Raw genomic sequence first — 27958 nt, 5'->3', positions numbered from 1 at the left:
CTTTGATGAGTTTCGCAGTGATATAAGTTGCTAAAGCATTTGTGGTGGTTTCACATAAAAATAAAATACAGCTTTTGTACCTTGTGCAGAAATACTCTACTTTAGGAAAATAATATCTAATAAGTCGACTTTCATATGTACTCCTTATTTTGACCGTCGTGCAGCATTTGTAATCTTTTCAGACCAGTCACACACTCAGAAATTTTTGTTGAGAGGAGTCCATAGCTTACATCTATGTAGTATTGAACTGGTAGCAGTAGCGTAACTAGAATTTTTCTCAGGGGGGGGGCAATGAAGGGCCCAAAGGGCCCAAGAAAATTTTAAGGGGGCCATCTCCAATGAATGAATGAATTTTTTCATATATATATATATATATATATATATATATATATATATATATATATATATATATATATATATATATATATATATGTGTGTGTGTGTGTGTGTGTGTGTGTGTGTGTGTTTTCAAGGTGAATGTTTTCATCTTTATTGTTCATGATTTTACATTTTTACGGTAAAAGTGTAAGAATTTACTACTTCAAACAACTAGGATGCATTAATACAATTGATTTCCAATATAAGTAAGTAGTAATTTAATCGCTGCATTTAAAATATGTGTGGCTGATAGCTTTAAGTGGAAGCAGAGAAATACACTTTTACAGGTCAAGAAAATAACTTAGAGGTTCATGCCTAGACTTAAAAGAGGATCTTTCTTTCTTGTGGGCAGCAGCAAACTTATCAACAACTTCTTCAAGATCTAACGATTTAGCAATTTTCTTCAATATAAAGTAATCCTAAGTTTTTCAACCTATCATCAGTCATTGAATTGCCTATATATCTATTCTACTCAGCCGTTTGTAAATGTTTTATACAATTCTATATAAATAATTCATTTCTACACAAATAATTCACTATTTCTACATTTCTAGCACATAAAACCTTAGTTGTTGGTGCATCAAATAATCAAATAATGGTGATGAAGACAAGACAATTGTTTGCAGTGGCAACTCTACATGCGGTTTGGCAACTATGTTTTGTCATTTTCGTACATTTTTTATGGGTATCTTCACAGAAGTATTATTATAATGATTTAAACATTTTGAATTGTCAATATATACAAAAATTTGTAGTTCTTAGCATTTTTGGACAAGCATTTTACTTTTTCTATTTTTATAGTTCTGTATTAAATCAGGTACGTTTTATGTCATGTCGTTACTCTTGCATTAGAGATTGGTATATTCTATACAAACTGATAAATTAAGTTCTAACTTTAAACTAAAGCAAGATAAAGACACCATAAATACGGTTTAATATCAATAGCCTATTAACGATGTGAAAGAGGCTTAGTGCAAGCGAGAAAAATTCGTACTTTAGTGATTAGAGCAAATTTTTATTTTAAGCGTACAATGCAACGAAAGACTAATCAACAGAGACAAATCTGGAGATGCACATTTCGCTGGATTATCTTCACAACGAAATGGCAGCTGACGAATACAATATAATATTCCTTCCCGTAATTTGAATCTTCTCTATACATTGCGTACGTTCTATATCCTATCTGGTTCATTGAAGGACTGTGAAAAATAGGCATCTGTTTACCTTTAACAAAAATATTGGTAGCCATAATACAAGACAAGACAGTGACTTATTTATGAGGCATCAAAAATATGCTAATATAAGCAAAACTGTGTATATGAATTGTGTTAGGTTCTATATTAAACTTCCTATGTATGATACTGCTTTCGTAAAAAGTTATTTAACTTACTTCCTGTAAAGTGCTATTATACTATTAAGGAACATTTAAATAATTCATTAAATGAGGAATTGGCAACAGAAACTTCTCCTCAGTACATGCCAGGTGTGATATAAATGGTTTCCTAATTAACATGTAAATACATGTTATTATATTTAACATTAATATTATATACTTAATAATATCTTCTGTTTTACGGCATAAGTGTAATATTACCTATACCTTCTGCTACATGATAAATTTTCTATGAATTTCATTGACAACTGTAATGCTTACATTAAAATTTCTCGTGTTTTCTAAGCTAATGGAACAGACAAATAAATGAAATGAAACCATAAAGATTACACATATGAAGTAAACAGTTTAAGGTCTACAATTGTCTTGATTTTGGTCAAGATCAGATTCTTTCTTGATTTCACTATAGCATGCTAAGCTACTGTGTATCATAATGTAAAGCTTGGTGATGGCCAATAATTCGGGAGCCAAATGTTTGCACACCAAATATCTTATATAGTACTAATTTTCTGGAAGTTTATCCAATGTATTTGGTCAAAATCGGACGATTCCTAACTATCGTGTTTTAGTGATTTTACAAAGTGAAAGCCAATTTTTCATGGCCAAGAAGTCAAGTGCCAAAAGTCCGCACACCATAATACGGGATGTTTCAAAAAGAATGACCGATTTTAAAAGTCTATATGTATTGATAAAGCATACAACAAAAATAGAATAAATTGGAAAATACTCACAAAATTCTTAAGTTTTATCTATGATATTACAAGTGCTTTATGTGTCCACTAGTAGCAGCACGAACAACGTCTAGACGATATTTGAGTTCCACCATTTCTTCGGAAGTACAAGGACGACCTGGACTCTTATCTTCGGACAAGCATCCTGTCTCTTCAAATTGGCGATACCAACGACGAATGTTTTTGAGTGCAGGCGGATCAATGCCAAAACGTCGACGAAAGTACGCTGGACCGAAATCACTGACTCAGGCTTTGCAAACTGCAACACACAAAATGCCTTCTCTTGAGCGGACGCTATCTTACTTCTGACTTACTACAAACTCAGAAACTGACATCTAACGGCGATGATCTGAAACTAGGCCACGCCCATTCAAACATCACTCATTTCCTTGCTGGTACATCCCATGTTACGTAATTATTACTGTTCAAAATCAGGTCATTCTTTTTGAAACACGGTGTATTTCATAACCACGTCAAGGTCTTATCAACATCCCAATTTTGGTCGAGATTGCATTAGTATCATCGATCGCGTCCACACTATATACACAATCTTGTGCTTGTTTATTTACAAAAATCAAATGAAGGATGGTAGAAGTATCTAAATTAAGACTTTTGTGACTGGGCTTAGGTAGTTACTCAAAGAACTAATGCTCATGCCACTAATAAAAATGAGCACACTTGGATACATTCCTAATTGCCCTTTTTATACTAATCTGAGGGTTCTGAGGATCTAGAACAATGATCTCAAAGTTAACATGCATATTCCAATTTGGAGGTAATTTCTTTTGTGATCCCAGGATGGGTGTGTTTTTAAAAAAATACTTAAGTTGGATTCAGTATCCTCAAATTAGTGTAAAAAATGCAACTAGGTATGCACTAATTGCAAATTTGGAGCGAAGTGGTCGACCTTTATTGATTGTTTATAGAATATTTTAGTGCGTCAATTGTTTTCGTGAACGAACAAGACATGCAAATAGTTGAATTTGAAAAGCTTTGAAAAATTGTGTTCAAAAAAAAAAAAAAAAGCTTCGCCCTGTTACTATAGTACTCGCGCCGAGTCGTGAAGCTTGGGCTCTAAACCAATCATAGAAATATTTTGCTTGAGCTCCAACACATCGGGAAACTTCGGTACAATTCGTGGAACCGCTTCTCGAGCGTACACTTGGAAAAACAGCTTCTCGAACAGCTTAAATTTACCAACAATGTTGCCAAACTTTGAAGATATAGTAAACGAGTATATAAAAAGGCATTTAAAAATTACCAATAATAACACTGCACAACAATAACTACTGTAACAAGTATTCTAAAATGGTAACAATAGCACAAATAGTAACAACGAAAATATAACGCAACAAAAAAAGAATTAACAAAACGGAACTTGACGCCAATCCGACAACACTGTACTCTCGGGAGATGTTTTTCGTGTAGCGCGAGAGAAGAGACTGACATAATTTGATGGGTGGGGGTTGACGACAGGAACACACCCTCGCGTTCTATTGGGTGGTGAAATCGATAGATCTACGTCAAGCTTCACGACTCGGCGCGAGTACTATAATGCTGAAAATTATATGGTTTACAATGAGAATTCGCGCGTCAAATGCTTTTCCAAGGCATCCCGTTTTCCGGTAATTATTCCTCAATGGTATGTTCGATCGTGGCATGTAACCACTTACGACATTCAACACGCGCTTTCGAATCATCGTGTCAAATTTGGTTAAGACTCTTTATCCCGGCGAAATTAAAATACCGCTAATTTTACAGTAATTATGTGATATCTTCAAATAGATAAAAGATAATCGAAATGTGGAACAAGAGCGCCCTAGACAATATTATTTTGCGTGAGGTACCGTTATCACAAGTCACCTAGGGGCTTTCCGTTTTCAGCTGTTTAGAAACGCGAAAATAAATGCCGATTTTCAAAATGGCTCGAAATCGAAAGCAGATAAGTGAGTCGTGGTAACGGTACCTCACGCAAAATAATATTGTCTAGGGCGCTCTTGTTCCACATTTCGATTGTCTTTTTATCTATTTGAAGATATCACATAATTATCGTAAAATTAGCAGTATTTTAATTTCGCCGGGATGAAGACTCTTAAGAAAGGGCTTAGGCATCTCAGAGGACAAATGAACGCTTAAATTGAGTAAATAGGAGCTTTATTCCAATTAGAAATTTATTCAACTGTTTGTATTTTTTATCAGTGGCATGAACTTAAGTTCTTTTGTCTCCCATTAGTTTAGTGTTTTTCTAAATATGAATATTAGGTAGTAAAGAAACAAAGAAATAAAAGTTCCTTCATTCAAAATCCCTCTGAACAGTGGATTATAAAGGGTTTTTGTATCTTTTGTAGTTAGAGGAGATGCCGGAAGGGGAAGATGCTCCTTTGAACTCTACATTCTGCGTTGCAAACGATGAGAGCACCTCCAGTGAGAATGACGTCACCGTTTCACCATCAGAAGTTGCAGACCTCATCAACAACACTACTTTCGTAACTGCCAATAATTCTGTGTTGAGTAACGGTGCTGAAAGCCTTAACATCGAGTTCTGCAAATATATTGAGTTCACCAAACCCTTGGTTGTACGCCTCCGAGATTCTCATGGTAACTGCTATTATAAGCTTCCATAGATAATACTTATAATTTATCATTGTTTCAAAACAAGCTACAGGATCCGGCAGAGAAATCGGTTGATTTTTCAAATCATGGTAGGCCTATACTACATAGTTGTAATTTGAAACAAAACACTTTTTTTTCGTTACTTACAGGAAATAATGAACCATTAAAAAACTGAATAAAGATTATCTGTGTTTTAAAAAAATACATCATCTAAATGAGAAGGAATCTTGTGATCTGTCACTGTTTATGATTTCCGCACAGCACGTACGTTATCTCGTTGAATGATGAGTGTTTGCGAGACAATGCTGGTAGACGGAGTCAGACTTCATGCGGGAGTGATACCATTTCAGTTTGCCGAAAGCTTCCTGTGTACTCTGCCTCTCAGCGAGGAAAGATGGATTTCGGACCTATCACCATATCCTCTACAGGATTGTATTATGATTGGGACATATGACGTATCACAACCAATCAATCAATCTGTGGGATTAGCTCGAAAGGAAAGTTTTCATGAACAACCGTGCAAGATACACTTGATGTGGAAACACCGGCAACTTCACAATATGTAATCCAATGTAGTGTGCTTAGCGTACACGCCTTTGGCGTGGGAGACCCGGGTTCGATTCCCGGCGGGAGCTCATTTCGGATTCCACTTTAATTAGTAGGTCCACGTCTCATATAGCATCGCTGCTGAAAGGGACGCTAAACTAAAATCAAGTCAACTCAACTCCAATGTAGTGTGCGGAATTCCAGTCACAGGTTGCGAGATTGCAGGAAGGGTTTCATTTGGATGACATCACTTTGAAAATGTTCTTGAAGTTGCTTGTTTTCCTTTGTTTCATAAATGCCACTTTAAGCAAATAAGATAAATTAAAATTAAAATCATGTACTGGTTCAGAAACCGTCAGATTTTCCTGCCGGACACTATAGTATGTTTGTGACATATCTACTGTCCCTCAGAATGTCCTAATGTTAATTCTGAACGTATCCTTCTCCTCCAGCTATTAATATCAGATTTGCTGCAGCCTTTTTTGAAACTAAAGAAGATTAATTAACTGTGGACTCACCATCTTCCGAAACCTTAAGAAAATAAATAGATCGGATGGAAGCTGTTGTTCAACTGTTCTAGCAGTCAGACGTGATGTGTTGGCAGTTTGACGTGGTTTCCATTTACCACTCCATTCTGGCTTAGTTGTGCAAGTGATTATTTGTTCTGATACCTCACGATGTCTCAGCTTATTAGAGAAAATATTATCAAAGGAGAAAAGTAATATTCAACCTTCACCTATAGCAATTTATAAATGAATAGAAGCTGTCTTTTAAAAAAAAATGCTGCCATGACATTACTGGGCTTCAACTTCACTCCGATGATTATGCTGTGTACGTGAAATTCAATATTGATGCAGTTTTTGAAATAAAAAATCTTATGTAAGCTTCAGCTAACCAAGAAAATTAGTGCATTTTTTTTTAAAATAGTTACTTTTGTCGCGTTAATGTCAAATTCACTCTAATGACGTCATATGTTGAGATTTCTTTCAAACCTTATTTGGTAGAGTTGTTTCGCTATGTTTTGTAGGAAACGCAATCTTCGAAAGAATATGCCGTTGGAAAGGAATATTTTGAGGCCTATGTTGCTTTACGAGTACAAATAAGAAAACAAAGCTGCCGAAGCCGCTAGAAGAATATGCCTCGTGTTGGGAGAGACGTCAGTGAGTGAAGGGACTGCACAAAAGTGGTGCAGCCACTTTTCTTCCAGGGGACCAGATCCTTGAAGACAAGCCTCGTCTTGGTTGTCCATCCACTCTCGACAAAGGCCAGCTGAATCCGTAACTAACCTGGCAGGAGTTCGCACACAGGTTTGAACCATCTGACGAAACCATTCGATTGCGTTATCATAACCTTCGGATGACATGGAAGTTAAGCAAGTGGGTTCCTCTTGTCCTGTCCGAGGAAAACAAGCTCCAACGGTTGAACATCTGCTTGTCGCTGCTGTTGGGCCGTAATAAATCCTCGTTCCTGGACCAAATCTTGACATGTGACGAAAAATGGGTCATCATTGGTCGACTTCTGATTCGGTCTCATTGATCACTATACTGGACATTCTCCAAAATAAGGTAATAATGTGTGTTTGGTGACTAGAGCTGGCACAGTCCACTAGGAATTTCTAAAAGCGAAAAAAAAAAACATAACAACCAAGGTCTACTCGTCACAATTGCGAAGAGTTTCAGCTGCACTATACCAGAAGCAGCCAGCACTGATCAATAGATCAGGAAATCTTCTCCTCCAGGACCTTGCCACACAAACGGCAAAAGCGACCAAAGAGGCGATCAAAACACTGGATTGGGAGGTTCTGCCTCATCCACCCTATTCCCCGGACGTCGTCCTATTGGACTATTGCCTGTTTTTGGCTATTGATGACACCTACAGGAACAGCAGTTCCGAAAATGCGACGATGTCACAATAGCTGTATCACAATTTTTGTATCAAAGAGGATTTTTTTTTTTGGTAAAAAAGTAAATTTACAAGCTTGTGTCCCGTTGAGAAAATGTCATTCAAACCAATGGTGATTATTCCGTAGCATACAATGGATGTTTAAGATTTTTGTGGGCCGTGTTTGATGAGTGACGAAAACCCACCCAGAACTTTCTTAGTTACCTAATAGATCCTGCAGTAGCATTCAAAGGTAATGGCGTTACTACTTCCAATGTGCAACTCATCAATGCAAACTCTTACCAGAATTTACCTTTCGAAGCATTATTGTGCAAGTTCTTAATGTATTTGGAACAGTGAAAAACATAACAAGACTTGGCACAAAATTACCCCTTGCATTGTCAAATGGAATATGAAGTGTGAACATTGGTCTTTAAAAAACGACATATTCCCTATTACTCTTTAACAGTTTTCGAACAGTGGCGTATTTTGTGGGCTATCGGGGCTACCGGCGGTAGCCCTAGAATATTACGAAATAAAGGTATTGGAACAAAAACTAATTTATATTGATAATTTTATACTTTAGTATATTCTTTCAATGATACAACTTTCTGAAACCTTTATGTATTTAGAAACATCCACTAGTTTCTTTGCACGGAGTCTATTTCACTTCTTAAGAGATCCTCGACTTGGCAACACAGCAGAAACCTACCTTCTCATTCAGCAATAATCATGTAGTCATCAGCGCATTCTTCGCTCCACCTCCAATAGCAGCTTATGAACGGGCTGCCAGGTAGCACCAGTTGCCTACAGAGTAATCGGTTTCTTCGGCGTGCGCGAAGGGAAAAGGGAAGTTATACGAGTAATTATAGCGCATTTTGGGGGTCTCTTGGAATTGTCTCGGACATCGTGAGCTTCTTTCCGTAGCGGTTTGCGTCAATGCAAAACAAATTTTCTTTTACAGTATTTTACGATAGTGGGCATAGCTGTTATAATTACCTGTTGCTTATTTGCGTTGCGTTGCGAAAGCTCTTAGAGACTGAGGCTCCTTCTTTGGCTAATCACCTATTTCAGCGTTCTTTATTACTTGCACAACTTCCATTTACTCTGATGAATAGAGTTACCAGCTATCCAAAGCAAAATGTAGATACACTTCACGCAGCACATGAAGGTAAAATGTACGATCCTTTTTCTGTAATAACTAAGATAAAATAAGTCTTTCTAATCAACAAATCATATTTATCTACTTGATAAAAGGAAAGTATGCTCTAAGGCAGCGTTTCCCAACCGGTGTGCCGCGGCACACTGGTGTGCCGTGAATGGGCCGCTAGTGTGCCGCGAGTAAATCGAAACAAAATTATTAATTCTATAGCAACTAAATTGCAGGACATAGGGAAAACGTATATTTGTATTTCACATTATTATGAACCTCTAATATGAATCTATAATTTGAAGTCTCATACCGCGTTACTTTTCTGTACATTTTTAATATTGAAAAGGAAATCATTGTTATGACCATTATTGTTTCTTTATTGTAGCAGACTATTTCGTAACTTCAAATTTTAAAATATTCAATCCTTTCGACAAAACAAACATGCATACGAGTTACCTACATTTGTGTTTCAAAAGTAAAAGAGGTTTCTTTGTTCGTTTGTTATTTAGTGATCTTCCTTGTTAGTGAAAGTTTGGATGCAATTTTCGAAAAGAAAGAGTATTTTTAAAAACCTAAGTCCAATATTTCATTGCAGTTGTTTTCTATTTTTAAATTAGAAAAATGAAAAATAAGCATAATGATTTACCATAGTGGAAAACCAGTAATCGAGCTTTCTTCTCTGTAAGAGATCAGTAATCACAGAAAAAGATACCATGGTATTTTATATTTAAATATAAGAAAATCTATGAGTGTGCCGCGAGAATTCAAGTTACACCCATAGTGTGCCGCAAGTTGAAAAAGGTTGGGAAACGCTGCTCTAAGGTTTTCTGTTATTTTGAAGACTGTATAATAACGTAGACACTAAACTCCAATAATAATAATAATAATAATAATAATAATAATAATAATAATAATAATAATAATAATAATAATAATAATAATAATTCCGTGCGCCTTTCCTCTTCGGGATAGGGACCAATATGCTTTTCTCGAAGTCTCTTGGTATTTTTTCCGACATGTACATTTCATTAATAAGATTAAAGAGTTTCTTCTTTGTTGCTATTCCGAGATTCTTAATCACTTCCGTTGGTATTTGATCTATTCCTGGGGCTTTACTATGTTGCATTTTCTCCAAAGCATTGTCAAATTCGCACTGTAAAATTGATGGTCCTAATTCATTTTCATCCACGTTTTCTTCCTTCTCTATCTCTTCTTCGTTCACTAAGTCTCCTTTGTAGAGTTCTTCAATGTATTTCTTCCATCTTCTTGTTATCTGCTCCTCTTCTATTAGCGTTGTTCCGTCCATGTCTATGATAATGTCTGTGCTTTTCTTTTTTTCACCGAACTGTTTTCTAACCTTTCTATATGCCGTATCTGTATTGCCTTTGACTAAAACGGCATATAGAAAAGTTAGAAAACATTCGGTGAGAAACGCGAACGTGTGAGATCATCGCAGGTGATTTTACGGCATTTGCGAACTCCAAGGACGATTTTTTGAATCGGTTTGTTGCCCAGGATGAATCGTGGTTGCACTACTTTGAACCGGAAACCAAACAGCAGTCATGCGAGTGGCACCACTCAGGATCTCCAAGGCCCAAAAAATTCAAAGTACAAAAGTCCGCAGGGAAGGTGCTTGCCTCAATATTCTGGGATAAGGATGGTGTTTTGATCTCAGACTACCTTCCAAAGGGCCAAACCATAACTGCAGTCTACTGGTTAAGGTAAAGGACGGTATTAAAGAAAAGCGCCGGGGAAAGTTGACACGAGATGTCTTGTTCTTACAGGACAATGCTCCCGTCCACAAGGCTGGTAGAACAATGGATTTTCTGGGGGACCAAGGGTTTCAGTGCATTGACCACCTACTTTACTCGTCAGATCTTGCCCCTTCTGAATATTATATGTTTCCAAAACTCAAAACAGCCCTGAAAGGACAGAAATTTTAGTGATGAAGAGGTGATAACAGCTGCGGAACTTTTTTTTTTTTTTGCAGACCTTGAGAAATCTTTTTTTTTGGGGGGGGAGGGGTTGGAGAAGTTGCAGCATCGAAATGCCAAGTATGTTGATTTTCGAGGGGACTATGTTGAATAGCCTCACACTTTCATGCCTGCAAGCTCAAATCCTTGTGGGTCGGGCCGAGAACTTATCAGCCCACCCTCGTATATTAAATACCAGAAACACCAGACGTAATATAGTAACCATGGAGATGTCCCCCCTGGAAAATTTTCTTCGAGCGCCCCTGAGTGATGGTAAAAGTGACAAGGAAAGAAGGTAAGAGCTGATTGACTTTCAGTTGTTCACAACGTCTGACGTTTGATTTAGAGCAGTTTTCTCCCACCCCCGTCCACATCTTCCGAGCCACCACAGCCTGCAAAAATGTCGCATATCGTAGATACTTATTCCCAAACAATCTGGTAAACAACAAAATTCAGAATCATTAATTGACACTTCTGCTACGAATGCTTTTCATAATACTTGACACCTAGGATTCTCTTAATTTTGTGGCTAAGCTATACTCATGACGTTATCATTGTGAAGTGATAACAAGGTTTTCTGTGTATCAACTTTTCTAAGCTAAGGGTGCGTAAGCTATTTGAGAACAAGTGATTTGTTATTCTGTAGTTGTATGACGCAGTGGTGCTATTCAGCCGGTTGTTAAAATATTTCGAGTTCTTAGAACTTTGTTATACTGAGTCATAAACTCAGACACACAGGCAGCTGGAAGGGAGAGCTTGTTGGATACAAATTTTTCATAGCCAAAAACAAATGACCTATTTAAAGAGCCCTGCTTTGCTCTGTACATATCAAAAAAATTGCTTTTGGGGTGGGGAACGGTAAATTTTATTTTATCCTTGCTTTCGAAATTCTTATAGCTATAAGGTTATACATATGATCTCTCAGAACAAGGTATAAGCGTTTATTCCTAATATCAAGAATGAGGGTTGGGATTATGTGAGTGATGTGGTGAGGGTTATTTATATTTGAAACACATACATACAATTATCAATAATTGTCGATCCATTGGTGGATGAAAGTATTTCCAATACTTTTTGACAACCATCTATCTTGGACAATTCGTTTACAATAATGTAATGATTTTATAGGTAGAGACAAAAAAAAAAAAAACGGTCCGGGCGAGTGTTTTCTCTTTCACCAATTTATTATAAAAATTCCTATAGGACACTACTAAAGGATCCCACAATACAATTGGTTCTGTAAAAGCCGCCATTACGCAAGTAATGTTCAACATCAATAAGGATGATCTGAATCGTTTATGTAATCGCTTCCGATTTGACATTGAGGCCGTTACGGTGAGTAAACCTGTAGATACTTTAACCATTACTAGAGAAATAAAATTTGGTGTCGGTACATTTCGTTATTCATTATATACGGTAGTTTCTCTTTATCCCTGTCACCACTGTGTCCTCAAATACCTTACGTACCCTGCGTTAGTTTCTGTATAATTAATTGTAATATTCTAGTAAAATAATTAATTATATTATTATAGAGCGCTACCTGACGGCCAAGTGGTTACAGCGTCTGGTGAAGGAGAAATCGTCGCTGGAGCTGAGAAACCGTTACCTGAAGCTGCTGCTCAACCTTCTTCACTACGGGGGCCTCGAGGGGCCCTTCAAGAGCCTTCCACCGGAAGAACATCTTCCACAATTTCCGGACAATACACAGGTTAGCTTCCTTTCTTCCAGATAAAAAGTTTGTCCTGTCATTCGATATTACTGTCAGTTCCATTCAAATCGTTGCATGTTTTTTAAACAAATCAAATTTTGGCGTAGCATTCCAAATGCCTTTCAAATGAATATTCAATTGAGTTACAGTTTTACAGATTTTTAACTAATTTTATTAACTTAAATTTTCTTACCCACAACTGGAATTTTAATTGAATGAAACAACGAGAAAAATTATTTCAATTTCGTATTAAGTAATAAATAATATTTCATTAATGTGAAAAAGCGAAAAGGCTATTACTCAACGCAAAAAAAAACACCTTTCCGCTTTTTCTCATGGAATCACCGCTCACAATATTGTGATAATATTTCATTAATTGCCTTTTCTTGTGCAAATGAATAACATCTTTCTGCATTGGTTCCAGGAACATCCACAGGGTTTTTTCCAAGAGAGGGAAAAAACAGATTCCAAGGGGAACAAAAGACCGATTCCAGAGGGGAATGACCAATAATGGGGGCAAAAGACCAATTTAAAGGGGTTCAAAAGGCAGACACACAAGCATTCTGGCAAATACCACACATTTTGACGCACACGTGCACATAATACATTATACAATGTATAAAACAACAATTATGTACGCATATATCTTTATTAACTACAATAAATACTTCACCGTGTAAAATAAATCAAAAGTAAACAATACTGCTATAGTATTTAATACAAATATATTAAGTACTATAGTATGTGAGAACAAATTATTAGTCATATGATTTGACTTGTACTTTCAATAACTGTTCGCCCTTCGAAAATTAAGGGAAGGCAACTGCCCCTTGCCCCTCACTGTGGGCGGCCATGATTGGATACTCGATCTTTTGTTTTAAATATAACGGCTCTTTTCAGCACCGAGACAAAGGTTATGAATCTACAACTTACTGGGATCCAAACCATAAGTGACCAGAGATATAAACATACAACTTACCGGAGATCCAAACCAAATGAATTCCCATATGAAAGGAGGGATATGAGCCTACAACTACACAAGCTCTCACAGGAGACAAGGGATATAAACGTACAACTTACCGGGAATTCATTCCACCTTAGTTTCCATAATAGACGTGGGATATAAACATACAACTCAATGAGGATTAATTCCACACAAGTATCCATAATACACGAGGGATGTCGACATACAATTAAGCGGGTTGAGTTGAGTTGATTGTGAGTTTAACGTCCCTTTCAGCAGCGAGACTATATGATACGGGACCTACTGATTAACGTGGAATCCTAACCACATGAGCTCCCATAGGAAACGAGGGATATGATCTACAGCTTAACAGGGATCCAAAGTACATGAGCTTTCATAAGAGTGGAGGGGTATGAGCCTACAACTTAACGGCATTATATCCCACTTGAACTTCTATAATAAATGAGGGATATTAGACTATAACATACAGGGGATCTATTCCACATGAGCTTCCAGAATAGACGAGGAAAATGGATTTACAGCTTGAAGGGGATCCAAATCATATGAACTTTCATAGGAAATGAGGGATATGAACCTAGAATTTGTCGAGGATCCTAACCACGTGAAATTGAATAGGAGACGAAGGACATGAATTTACATTTTAACGAGCTTCCCTAGTAGATGAGGAGTATAATTATACAACGAGGATCCAAATCATATAAGCACTCAAATCATAAGAGACAAGGAATGTGAACCTACAACTTAACGGGGATCAATTGCATATGAACTACCATACAAGACGAGAGATATGAACGTACAAATATAAGGGGATCCAAACCACATAAACTTCCATAGTAGTCTATGAGTATGAACCTACAGCTTAACGGTGTTTCAAACCACATAAACTTCTATGGGAGACGAGAAATATGAACCTACAATTTAATGGCTTTCTCTCACAAGGGTCGGTGGCTCATTGAAACTGATGTGGTATAGGTGAGCATTTTGAGGCGTTAGATTAACCCAGAAGGTCGCTCTGAACAGTAGGGGAGATTTTAACAGTCCTCCATGATCATGTGTTGACGTCTCTGTCGAAATAAATACTCGTGGAACTCTAAGAAAGGGAAAAATAATTATTAAGGAATAATGGTAGAACGGCCACCTCTGGTTCAAAGGCCGATCCAAGTCTGTGGTGCAGAGCGTCGTGTCTGTGGGATTCCTTGAGGTACTCCGTTTCCTCCTATATTCTCATTCCACCAATCATTCGTCTCTTTTAGTCTAAAGAGAACTATCATTTGACATTAAATTAATAATTTCACATGAAATCCCAGCGGGAATATACTCCGTGTGTCTCATAGTAAAGACAAGTACGCCACTGGGACGTTGCACGTTATCATGCATCACAGTTCCAATTCCACCGGATGAATCGCCATTTGAATTCCTCTTATTAATTTACCCAATCAAAACAAATTTACGAAGGCTTAATTCACCTTAATCACTAAAGTTTGTTAGTTGCTCACGGGTATAGCCTACTTCGAATGCCGTAGTGGTGTAAGTGTAGTGCTGAACGGAAGTAGTAAATGTAAGTTAAGCGGCTGCACAGTGGATGCAGCTGCACCCACAATAGATCCGGTCTTCATTTTCCCTCAACCACTTCATTCAGTTTTAGAATATCTACTCTTTTCCTGTGTTCAGCTAATTTGAGTAACTTTTTAAGTCTCTCACAGATTGTTTGTTATTATAGTATACTTTGCTTTTTGTTTAGTCAATTTTAGTTCTTAATCCGCCAAGTGCGTGTATCCATATATGCAGTTTCTTTAAATATGTCCATAATTGTATTTATTACAAATATACACCCGCGGCAAAAACTCTTCGCACCTTATATGAAAGCTGTCGTAGTAGGAGATGTATCACTTTGTATTCTTGTATCTAGTGTTGTTTCGAACACATATTGTATCTGTATGAATGTATCTGGTAACATTGTATTACTGCTGATAAGTGAGTTCACTTCATTTTGTATTGTTGGTTAACACATGAAGGGTGACTTTCTGCTATAGTGTGTGTTATAAATAGATTTGGGTTTTTATGGTGCACTTAATATAGTACTTTATTTCTATTGAGCATTGTGATATGCCAGGAAAGTACTGTAGCAGTGCGGCAAAAGCCAACCAACATCATTGCAGGGCGAAGTGAAAAAGTCCCCATCAAGACGATATGCGAACGCATAGATCGTGCAAAATCAACCTCAATGAAGGTTCGTGCAGCCGCCAAAGGACTGTCTCCGACTGTGGTTCCAAAGAACAAATTCAGTATTGGGAGGCCAAGAAAAACAATTACTGTTTCTGAATCGGATACGACTTAGGGACGGACCGTAGTCAATTCTGGACTTACGTAAAAAGTAAAAATAAGCATCTTTCTACATGTTTTCTTACGTGTAATGGTCAAGAACTCAAAATGAAATGAATCTTTCAGTTTTATGTCCCACGGTTAGGCCGGCTGGGCTAAAGGAGACGGCAATGATGAGAAATGAATAGAATGCGGGAATGAGTAAAGTGGAAGGAAACGGGAGAAAACTCACGCACACCGTGTTTGTCCACCACAAAGTTCAATTAACGTGAGCTGGAATCGAACCAGCGACCCCATGCACCGTAGGTGAACGGTCTACTACTGAGCCACCGTGTCAAGAACTGAGAAACAACAACGATATTGCAGAGAAATTCCCTCGTTATTCTAATTTAGTTTATAGTAATGGCAGATCCCATTACGACACAAAAAATTACATTTGTAACGAGACTGCTTACACATCATATGTGTTGTTTTTTTAAAAAATGAAACAGTACTAGAGGAAGTAGCGAAAGCCATAGGAATGTTGAAAGGTTGTCATGTATAGACATTCTTAAAGATCTGCTGCGTACTATTACTGGATAAACATATTAGAAACAAGCGTGTTTCTAGACAGATAGAAAGAAGCCATAATTTTTCCTATCCCTAAATCTAGTGATCCGAAGAAGATTAGGCCTATCTCTATTTTATTATCATTTGCCAAGAAGTTTCAACAAGTAATATTCAAGAGGATAATGTGTCATATAAAATCCGTCCTATCAGAATACGAGCATGGCTGCTTAAAGAATAGATCAACATCCACTAACTTAGCCATCATTACATTTTATTGCAAATGAGTTGAATAAAGGGGATCAAGTAGATGTGATCTATACTGACTTTTCAAAAGCCTTTGATTTGGCAGATCACGTTATACTGCTACAGACACTAATGTCTTTTAATTTCTCTATGAAAGCAAATATATATATATATATATATATATATATATATATATATATATATATATATATATATATATATATATATATTCGTCCCCTTTGCAAAGTTGTAAGGAGACCGTCGTGTACAAAAGGTATATTTTTTTAAAAAATCACAGCTTTGTCTGGAGTTCCTTAAGTCTCAAATCTTGGTCCACACTTATTTCTTTTAGTCATAAACAATCTACTGCCTTACATTCATTATTTTAACCCTCTTCTTTTCGCGGACGATCTTAAAATGTTCTCCAAAATTAATTGGTTTGAGGATTGAATAAAATAGCAAATAGACTTGTGCAGTATTAATAACAACATTAAGTTGAAACGTAAAACAGTATAAAAGAAATGACTATTCTATTGAAGGAACTATTTTTGAGCCACCTAACTTAATTATAGATCTGGTAGTCGTATTTAATCCCTAATTAACTTTTAGTTATGATATTGAAACAATTATTAATAATTCATATAGAAATGTTGGCTTTATTATGAGAATTGGCAGAGTTTCAAAATGATATGACATTAATGAAACTCTACTTCTCCTATGTGAGATCGTAATTAGAATATGCGACTCTATCTTGGTTACAGGGGGCACGGTGGCTGAGTGGTAGAGCATTCACCTCCAGTGCTTGGGGTCCCTGGTTCGATCCCAGCTCGCGCCGTCTGGACTTTGTGGTGGACAAACACCATGCTCGTGGGTTTTCTCGGGGTGCTCCCGTTTCCTCCCACTTTCTTCATTCCACCATTTCATTCATTTCTCATAATCACCGTCTCCTTTAGCCAAACCGGCACAAGCGTGGGACGTGAAACTCAAAGATTTCTATCTTGGTTACCAAAAGCACTGAAACACGTTGACATGGTTGAAGGGACACAAATAAAGTTCTTGATATTAGTTACTTACAAAACTGACATGTATCCAAAATACGAGTCATATTCAGAAATAGTACAAAACTTCAATATGCATACATTGAAACAATAGAGAGAACATACGGATGTTTTATTTTTACATAAACTGCTACATGATAAAATTGACTGTCCCGACCTTATTTCGAAGGTCTAATTGCGTGTCCCGTCATAAAACCCAAGTAGAAAATAACAGTACATTTTACTGCAAAAAGACAAGACATCGATCTTGGCTAGTCTCCTATTTGGAGGATGAGTGGTTCCCATAATGTAATTGAAAGAATATCGTATAGAAATCTTCTGCCTGCGATTTCAACCACTCGCTTACACCAACATGCAGTTCGGCGTCAGCAGCAAAGCATTATGTAGTGTGACATGGCTGGGAAGAGCTGGTAGTCACTCGGTGCCAAATCTGGACTGTATGGTGGGTGATCGAACACCTCCCATCCAAGACTCTCGGGTACGCTTGGCCGTGTGTGGACGAGCGTTGTCGTGAATAAACAACACCTTCGCGCTAAGTTTTCCACGGCATTTCTTTTGTATCGCGCGCCTTAAATTTTCTCAAAGTTTCACAATATCTCTCTGATGAATTGTTGTGCTACGTTCAAATGCGTTATTTTCTATTGCAGCGCACATTGTAACACGTCACAGAAAGCACAGTAAGAGCGTCACAGGGTTCATTTTATCACAGCTGGATGCCTACTCAGTGTGGCAACGTTCTGACACCAAGATGGTGGCCGCGGTAGGCCAAAATGTCTGGGACTTTCTGAACAGCCCTCGGGCTTAAAAGAGGCTAAATATGATAACAAAAGTGTATAAGTACATAATCTTGTTAAAAGATATAACTGTGGGTAAATGTATTTATAATGGAACAACACTGTAGCTGGGCCTAGAGCCAGTTGTATTAAGTAAATAAATGAATAAGCAAGCACCGTCTGCGTGGGTTCATTCTACCATTTTGTTTACTGGCATCATCATCGTCTATCTTAGCATCAGAGCATAATCAGTGGACTTTATATTCTATAAAAAAAATAAATACTTACCATATTAAGAAATGCCAGCAAAAATCCTGAAAGAATATGAATTGTATGAGCGCCACTGTTAAAGTAACACATTTGAGGAAGTGTACAGTATTAGCATTTTATGATGCGCAGCAGTTATTGTCAAAATATGTGACAATATCAGTAGGCATACAGTGCCAACAGCTCTCCATCACCATAAGAACATCGAGACGACACGCATGTCGCATCAGGAACCACAAAGAACCCGCCGCCTTTCCACAATATGAAATATATGACATTGCACCGTAATTCGTATCATCTCGCAAAATTTGAAGTGGAACAAACGGCACAAGCTAAAGCTTTTTAGCTAGCACTCAGGAGTGTTCCGGAGTCCTAAGTTATATTATAGGAAGAGAATTTTGCAAGTAGCCAATGACAATGATTGTCATTGTTGATGATCTTTTCTTTTTTTTATTGTAAGATTATAGTAGAAGTAATGTCGTTTGGGTAAAAGGGAGACAGAGTTTTTGCGACCAGACATAGCTCTTTCGTTTTGCAAGACGAGAGAGCCTCAATCCCTTCTCATAGGTAACCTTAAATGTTGTTTGCCCTTATGATGCATTTTGTTAGTTTTATATACCTAGTCTGGTCATGAATAGTGTTACAAAGAAAATAGTAAGAACTATTAGCATTGTAAAAGATAGTTTAATATACACAAAGGATGTCAACCCTACACAGCCTGGCAACAGTCTACATCAATCATATTTCAAAATGCATTCTGTCCGTAGTGTGGCGGGCCATTCGTCTATTGCAGCACGTACCGTCCCCAGAGGAAATGTCGCCACTGCAGCAAGTAAAGAGCGTTTCAAACTGTCAATTATTGGGAGACTCTTGCAGGTCTCCTCACCACTAAACATCACCCACAGTTTGTAATCCATAGAATTAAGGCCAGGGCTAATAGTCCAGTCATCAGTGAATATGAAGTCAAGCATATTGTGCCCAGCTACTCCTGGATTGATTTCGCCTTGTGGCCAAGAACTAAATCATCCCAGAAAGTCCATTGATGTGCTTTGAAGAGGGTGGTGAGAAAGTCCTTCACTATTATATAGGCTGCAACACCCAAGCATCAGTTTTCACGCCTTTCTCATCAGCATAGCTCATTGAACACCAGACCATAACTGATGCTTGGTGAGCTATTGGGATGATGAACTCTCTGCATTTTCGAAGCCTTGTTCCTGACTTCTCGAAATGATGAGGCATACATATTAATATTTTAGTGATTGAATCTCTCGTCAATTGTGAAGAATTCCTCATTGGTGACGAAAATATTTGAACAGATATTATATACAAAAATTTTTAACCATGTAAAACCATATATTTCGATTTATCAGCATGGATTCTATGCAGGACGGTCTACCACTACCACTTAGGCCTATATGCAGATGATATGAAAATATATAAGTAGATAAAAGATAGTAATGATGTATCACAACTGCAAGCAGATTTGGATAACTGTTATGCATGGAGTATTAAAAATAAGTTACCATTTAATATCAATAAATGTGTATCAATTTCGTTTTCGAGGAAGGTCTCTAATTACGATCATGACTATAAAATTAACAATATTATTATACAAAAAGTGTATGAAGGAAATGATTTAGGTATACTTGTAAATAGTAAATTATGTTTCAAACAAAATATTGACAATATTGTAAACGACGCATTTAAATCTCTTGTTTTTTAAATACAAAATACAAGGGAGTTTAAACAGATTAAAGCTTATACAACCCTATTTAACAGTATGGTTCATAGTAAAATTGAATATGTTTCTATTATATGGTCGCCTTACTATAAGTGTTATGAAAAGAAAATCGAACGTATTCAGAAGAAATTTTTGAGATATTTGTATTATCAAATTTATAAGCTAAATTCCATTAGAGAAAATATATCTTATAAGGAATTATTAAATATATTTATCTATTCTATGTTATCTGTAAGACGGAAGACTTCCCTGTTACTTTTTTTGTTCAAGCTAGTAAATGGCACTGTAGATAATCAGGAATTACTGAGTAAATTACAGTTTAATGTAAAAAATACCTATCTTCGTAACAGGGTGCCATTCCATCTTACAAGAGCTAAAACCGAAGCATACTTGAATTCACCACTAATGAGAATGTGTAAAACTTTCAATAATTTATCGGCAACCAATATTGAGTTAGATTTTTCATCATCTTTTTCATCTTATATAAAAACAATTAAATCTATTGTAATATAAGCAGCGTGTGAGTAAATACTAAGCCTTGTTGTGAAAATACTTAAGTTGAATATTATATTTTCAAGTTATCTTGTACGCTATGGAGTTACATTATTATTTTTTTAACTGTTATTTATCTGTTCTCTTTTCTCTTTTTTTCTTTTCCTTTTTTATATTATAGTCACTGATGTTTTGCTAATATGTAAACCTATTGTAATTGGGATTTAATTCCTGTAATAGGTACAAATAAATATTCCCCAAAAAAAATCTGTCTGTGTCCATTGTTCACATACTAGGGTGCAGCGTTTTACCACTTTTTTTACGGAACGAAATGTAATACCTGGCAAAAGTGGCCCACCCACATGAACATTACAGGTATAGATTTTTTTTTTCAAATCAGATAATACCTTCTGTGAGAACTATTGCCTCAAAGTTTCAAAATTTCACTGAAAATTAGGAAAAAATTCCCAAGTATTTCATGAATTTTAGTTATGTTAAAGTAAACTTTTTTTTGGTTAAATACATGTTAGTTGCTTAGATAACTGACATTCAAGTATAAAAATGCCAGTTATGTGCCCTTGGGGGGATAGGGATGCCTCCTCTGGGGCCTGAAAATGGGACAAATTCAGTACATTTAAGCGGTTGTGCAGGTCCTCGCTCACCTGGTCATATAGCCTCTCCAAGCGTCCCAGAGTCTACCACGTGGAGGTGGCTGCACCTAGTGCTCCAGCGCCAGCCCTACCCAACCAACTAACCATATATAGGGATTGATGAACTAATCCAATTCGTCACCGTCAGGAAAAAGTCACAAATTGGGACTTTGATTGCAATTTAAACACAGCTTTCCTAGAAAGTAAGGTTGACCTGATTATCCCGTCCCTAGCATCACTGCCAAATACTAGAGATGCTGCTTCAGTGACTAATATCACTATCCGTTCTACTGCCATCGTGTGGAATGGATAGACGGTGGAGGTCTATTCTGGCACTGCTGTCAGAAAGTGAAAGTTTGTCCATGAGCTATTTGTTTGATACCTTCCTTAGAACTGGTGGTACAGTTATTGAAACATCAGTGCTTTCCCAAAAGATCATTTCAGTGTAATCTTTCTCCTCAAAATTCAGTCTGGGAATGATGTTATATCCAATAGTGTTATAAAGATTCTCTGCTTCGTGTTTTCGAGCACTAAGAATCTTATCTAATGCACCTTGTCGGACAGCAAGTAGACCATCAGTCATCATGGCGAAAAGAACATTCTCTGGGAGTGCGAGAAATGCATTCGTCTGAATGGATGAACGAATTACAGCCTGGTATTCATTTGGTAAGTATTTAGACCTATGAATGGTCTCAAAGACGTGACGAGGATCATTAGCAATGGAGGACTTGAGATAAGTATCTCAGGTTTTTAGTGAGTGTTCTGAACTCTTCTGACTATGATGAGGTAAGTCACATTTTATTGGTTTGAATGACACCACTGGAAGCTTTTCACAGTCAGATAGTTTTGAACCTATGGGTCCTGTGTAAGAATAGGGGCTTGAATTAGCGCCAATATGCATGAAGAGAGCTCGTAAAGACAGTTCATTAAAATGCAAGAGATAATAGTCTGTTAGTTCCATTAATTTTCGACGAATACCTCCCTTCCAACCAGTGTTAGTGTTTGTTCCATCACACCCAAGAAGCTCAACTTCATCAAAGCCACCTTCGATTTGGTTCATGATGTACTCGAAAATAATCGTGGTCTCGTCATGGCCAAAGCCAGAGGATGGTGTCACGTCACCAACGTACTGAGAGTTAGGTTCAGCCACAAGTGATAAGTGCTCTTCTCTAACGATGCCTGCGTGTGTTTTAGTGTCTTCCCTTTGACCATCAAAGTATAGGCTTTTAATGGGATCATCATTTCTAGAACTTTCTTTTAAATTCCGAGCAACTTTAAGTTTCTTTTGCTTCTGTCCACAATTAAAGCAGAGTTATGTTGCTAGATTGTTGAGAAGTTATAATTCCACCTTTAAAGCTGCCTGAAGCACAGTTGATGTTATATGTGCCGCAACCCTTTCGCTTATATTGTATCTCTGAGCAATGATAGCAGTTTCAGTCAAATCTAGCTTCGGTTTAGATGTTCTTTCTCTGGGTTTGGTCTCTTCCTCACAAGAGATTTCCTCTGCTTTCTCTTCAAGGGCTGCTTCATTGTCACTGAAGTCATTTTTGTGATATAATAAATAATATTGACTTTTTTAAAAAAAGAAATACAGAATTTTCTGTGAAAATAGTGTTTGGCAAACTATTATCTATGACGGCCAATTCATATAAGCTGAAGGCAACAGTAACCAAATATAGCGCTTGAGAAATGGCGCCCAATTTGAAGCGTATCCGTCTCGTTCCTGATAGTGACGCTGAGTTCGCAGATCGGGACAGGAGAAGGGCGTTGCAGTATTGTGAGGTGGAGGGGTGGGAGTGTCATGTTGAAAAATAACAATGCTCTGCTACCACTATAAACCACCAGTAGAAGGAAAAGGCAAGGACGAAAATAGCTGTAGAAACGCTTAATTGTACTGAATTTGCCCCTTTTGCCGGCCCCAGAGGAGGCACCCCTATCCCACCGGAGAGGCATATAACTGGCATTTTGAGACTTGAATGTCAGTTTTCATAGCATCTGGCATGTATAAATCCAAAAATATGTTTACTTTAACATAACTAAAAATAATGAACAATTTTTGTAATTTTCAGGTAAATTTTGAAACTTTGAGGCAATAGTTCTCACAGAAGGTATTATCTGATTTGAAAAAAAATATATATACCTGTAATGTCCATGTGGGTGGGCCACTTTTGCCAGGTATTACATTTCGTTCCGAAAAAAAGGTGGCAAAACGACCCACCCTATTCACATACCGCTGAAGACATTTTTATTTACGGTTTCTTTGCGCACCCAGACACAACATCGGCAGTTGATCATTGAGTAGCTTGGATATCGTTCACTTAGAGGTGCCATCATCCTTTGTTTCCACACGGAATTTCTCCTCAGACGCTTGTAGACTGTGGATAGCCTTCTCTTGGATCATGCAGTGTCAAGAAACCGCTGTTGTGCACAAACATGATATTGATTTTCAGTTTTTAAAGCACTAAATTAAAGTGATAATTTTCAGTTTTTAAAATTTCACTCGTTTGCTTTCCAACTCTGCTACCCGGTTTACGTAATTCCACTCTACCTGTATGGGTTGCATGTCTCCTTTTCCAAGCCAACACTTACAATGAATTATCACACATTCCACTGCCGGGTTCGTTCATTCCTCTCACAACGGACAATGTTGCAGTATCTGGAACTTCATAACAGTATTTGTATCCTGATTAGGTGCGAGTATATAATTTATAGAGTCTATAGTTTTGGAACATTATTATTCTGTAATACAGTATGCAAATTATATAAAAATGTAATTTATACATTTTAGGTGGCTAATATGGTGCATAAACTGGTGTCGAAGAAGCAGTCGCTAGCCCCTCGAGAGCCTCTGTACAGACTTTACTCCGAGAAGTCTTTTGACCAGAAGATAGTAGCCTTCGTTCAGTCGATCCCTAAATTCGGAGTGCAGGCGTACTTGGCAGTGTCTCATGACCCGGTCTACCAATGGATGAATACAGACGTTGTGTGTATGGGGGATCGTCCTATTCCACCACCACCACCTCCCTCTCCACTTGAATCAGATACTACAAGTATTCCCTCCTGTGACCCACAGAGGACCACTTCCCTTAATAGACAAGACACCTTCACTGTGCCAGAACCACAAATTGCTCGACATAGAGGAACTTACAATATCCCAAGAGAACAACAGGAGGAGCAGTTCTTGGGTGGATCACAAACACAAGAGCATGTCACTTACGTTAAAACACGAGGAACATTCGCTGTAGAAGACCCAAAGTTATTACAGCCAGCAGGAACATACAATGTGGAAAGGGCTCAAAGAGGAACGTACAATGTGGAAAAGGATCAGAGAGGAACGTATGATGTGGAAAGAGATAAAAGAGGAACGTACAATGTGGAAAAGGATCAGAGAGGAACGTACAATGTGGAAAAGGATCAGAGAGGAACGTACAATGTGGAAAGAGATAAGAGAGGAACGTACAATGTGGAAAAGGATCAGAGAGGAACATACAATGTGGAAAAGGATCAGAGAGGAACGTACGATGTGGAAAGAGATAAGAGAGGAACGTACAACGTGGAAAAGGATCAGAGAGGAACATACAATCTGGAAAGGGATCAGAGAGGAACGTACAATGTGGGAAGGGATCAAAGAGGAACGTACAATGTGGGAAGAGATCAGAGAGGAACATATAATGTAGAAAGGGATCAGAAAGGAACGTTTGTTGTTGATCGTCCACCGCCTCGAAAAACTTTAAAGTCTGAGCCCCTTCCTCCTAACTTACCTCCATCTCCCGGAGGATCAATTCCTCTGCGGCTCATTCTCTCTCCTCCTCCACAGTCGAAAATAGGCTTAGATTGGTTGGAAACCGATAGACCACCTGAAGGACTCTATACTCTGCAAAAGGACATTGAACAGGGACAGGACTTCCAACTTAACGACGGACGTTTCAACACCGAGCTTGGAAATCTTGATTATGAGCTATTAGATGAACGAGGTCTTTATCCGTGGGTCTACGACTCAGAGGAAAATTACTTTGACCTGGACTATGACCCTCAATATGGGATGTGGAGACAAGCCCATGGTCCACAAGAAGGCCAGATCAGAAGAGTGTATGGAGTACCGGACCGCTTAAAGTATCGTAAGGAATTAGAAAACCGTGTCCATTCATTTGGGAGACAGGTACAGCCTACCAAAGATGTTAAACAGGAACCCATAGACCCTGCATTGACGCCAAGAAGCCGAAGACGTGAGATTGGAAAGAGGATGCTTTTAAAACCAGGAACAAAGGAAAAACAACGGCAGGAACGCCTACTTAAAAGCCTTAACGTAAGCCCAGAGAGAAGACGCAGAGAACCAGACACAGAATGGTTAGACGAAGAGGACCCGCTGTTAACTCCCAGAAGTAGGAAACGAGAGAAGGCGAGAAGAATGCTTTTGACAACAGATGATGAAGAGATCAAGCGACAGAAAAGGAAACTGCAAGAAGTGCACGTGAGTCCTGAGAGGAGAAAGGAACAACCTGATACTAAATGGATGGATAAGCTGCCCTTACAATGGACTCCAAGGAGTTGGAAGAAGGAGCTTGCGAGAAAAATGCTTCTACAGACAGGAGGAGACGAACTGCAACGACAAAGACGTCTTCTAGAAACAGTCCACGTAAGTCCAGAGAGAAGGGCAGCGGAGTTGGACCCTTCGTGGTTGGAAATGTTGCCTATCGAATGGACATCAAGTAAATGGAAAAAAGAGATGGCAAGGAGAATGCTGTTAGCCACCAAAGAAGATGAAGTGGAGCAACAGAAGCATTTCCTTAAAACTATGCACATTAGTCCGGAGAGAAGGGGCGATGAACTAGACCCATTGTGGCTGCAGACAATTCCTGAATATCCAACAGATGAAAGCTGTCTATGCAACGAGGAGGACGAAATGAATGAAGAGATTGAATATTCAAGTGAAGAGCAGGAATCGGAACCATCTCCAAGAACTCGGGCAATGAGAGCGCTTTCAAAGACAACGGGTGAAGACGTGCAGCATCAGAAGCGTTTCCTAACGAGTATGAACATCAGCCCCGAGAGACGGAAGAAGAAGCTCGATCCATCGTGGCTGGAGAGGGTTGGCTCTGACGAAGGGTCTAAAACCACTTCCATAAGGGGAGGGGCCAGTTTCAATGAGGAAATATCAACAGATGAAGAATTGACTCCAACGAACTATTCTACTCCTTCCGTGCGCCCCTTGAGAAGACGACTTTTTGCCGAGGAATCGTCTGTCTATTCAATCGACGGTATGTTGTCTGATCCTGAATCCGATGAAACGCTTATTCCTACTGAAACACGGCGGTTTGGGAACACTTTTACGATATCTCAAAGAGAACGCAATCGCCATTATAATAGTAATAGGGGTGCTTTAGGACGAACGTATAATCTGCAGACCAGTAGAGTCCAACGAAACCGAACCTATGGTAAGCCAGAGGTGCTGAATGATGGTGCTTTAGGGCAGACATACACAATCAATAGGAACGGTTTTGGACGAACATACTCATTAATTGGAGATAATGTATCATGTTTTTGCGGTGCTTATCCACTTGGAGTTGATTGTCAATGCAGATCCATTCGCTGTCCCAGCTACCCAGAGGGCTACACAAAGAAGGTTAAGGCCTCAGCAAATCGTCGTGAGCGTCCTTTCGTGACATCTTCACCGCTGGGAAGTGAAGAGTCTTCCGAAGAGAATGCGTTTGGAGACGAGTCTTCTATTGACTATGTAGGATCATCAGAACTGTCACGTGAACAATCGGAAGATCAAAGCACAGACGATGGAGATTTTGGACGGACGTTCATAATAAAATCCAGAGGAACAAGAGAAGTGGAAAGAAGCGTTCCATTTCCTGAAGCAGAAGGACGCCCATCAGCTTCAGAGACAGACTATTCTCCATCCTCCATAGAATCCATGCCATCCGGAACGCTGTCTGAGTCCATTCGCAACTTCCAGTGGATGCAGAACTCGCCTGCTTCATTTCGGCAGCTGGAGAGGGACATCGAAGGAGTGAACCAAGGTTTGGGGTCAGACGAGTGGGAAGGGTTTGAAGACCAGGGGCTGGACATGAACTGGATGGACAATGCTCCAGCGTCCTTCGATGATTTACAGAAGGATATTGCACAACAGCAGCAGGACTTGGAAGGATTCGAGTGGGAGGAGGGACAAATAGCAGATGACTTCTGGGATCTCCCTGCTCAGTCATCAACAGCAGCAACTCCACAGAGTCAGAATGTTTTTACTTTGTTTCCTGCCTTAGTGACCCTGAGACAAAGAAAGAATCAGGCAGAGGACAGTGGCTATGGAGAAGGAAGTCGCTTTGCTTACAACACTCAATTATCTGATCAAGGCAAGAGGAACCGCAGAGACACGCATGCTATTTAAGGAGTCAATTAAACATTGTTATTGTCTTTTGTATAACGTATATTTTATGTATATAAATATATTCAATGTCTATGGATCAAGCAGAAAATTATTTCATTGAAACAAGCATTT

The 27958-nt window shown here is 38.3% G+C and overlaps 2 protein-coding genes across 2 annotated transcripts in view; one reads left to right on the top strand and one right to left on the bottom strand.

The window, feature by feature from the left end:
• Positions 1 to 27958, bottom strand: part of Axn (protein axin) — a 186968-nt gene that overhangs the window by 89937 nt on the left and 69073 nt on the right. The window lies entirely within an intron of this gene.
• LOC145665070 (uncharacterized) lies at positions 1015 to 27923 on the top strand. The gene is made up of 4 exons (XM_081732330.1): positions 1015 to 1195; positions 4851 to 5100; positions 12201 to 12376; positions 24245 to 27923. The coding sequence occupies exons 2-4, from the start codon at positions 4860 to 4862 to the stop codon at positions 27845 to 27847; spliced, it is 4020 nt and encodes a 1339-aa protein (XP_081588456.1). The 5' UTR covers positions 1015 to 1195; positions 4851 to 4859; the 3' UTR covers positions 27848 to 27923.

Source organism: Thermobia domestica, chromosome 11, assembly GCF_964235325.1.
Source record: "Thermobia domestica chromosome 11, izTheDome1.hap1.1, whole genome shotgun sequence".
In the NCBI taxonomy this organism is placed as follows: domain Eukaryota; kingdom Metazoa; phylum Arthropoda; class Insecta; order Zygentoma; family Lepismatidae; genus Thermobia; species Thermobia domestica.
The sequence above is the reverse complement of the archived record's forward strand: the minus strand, read 5'-3'. Positions and strand labels throughout refer to the sequence as shown.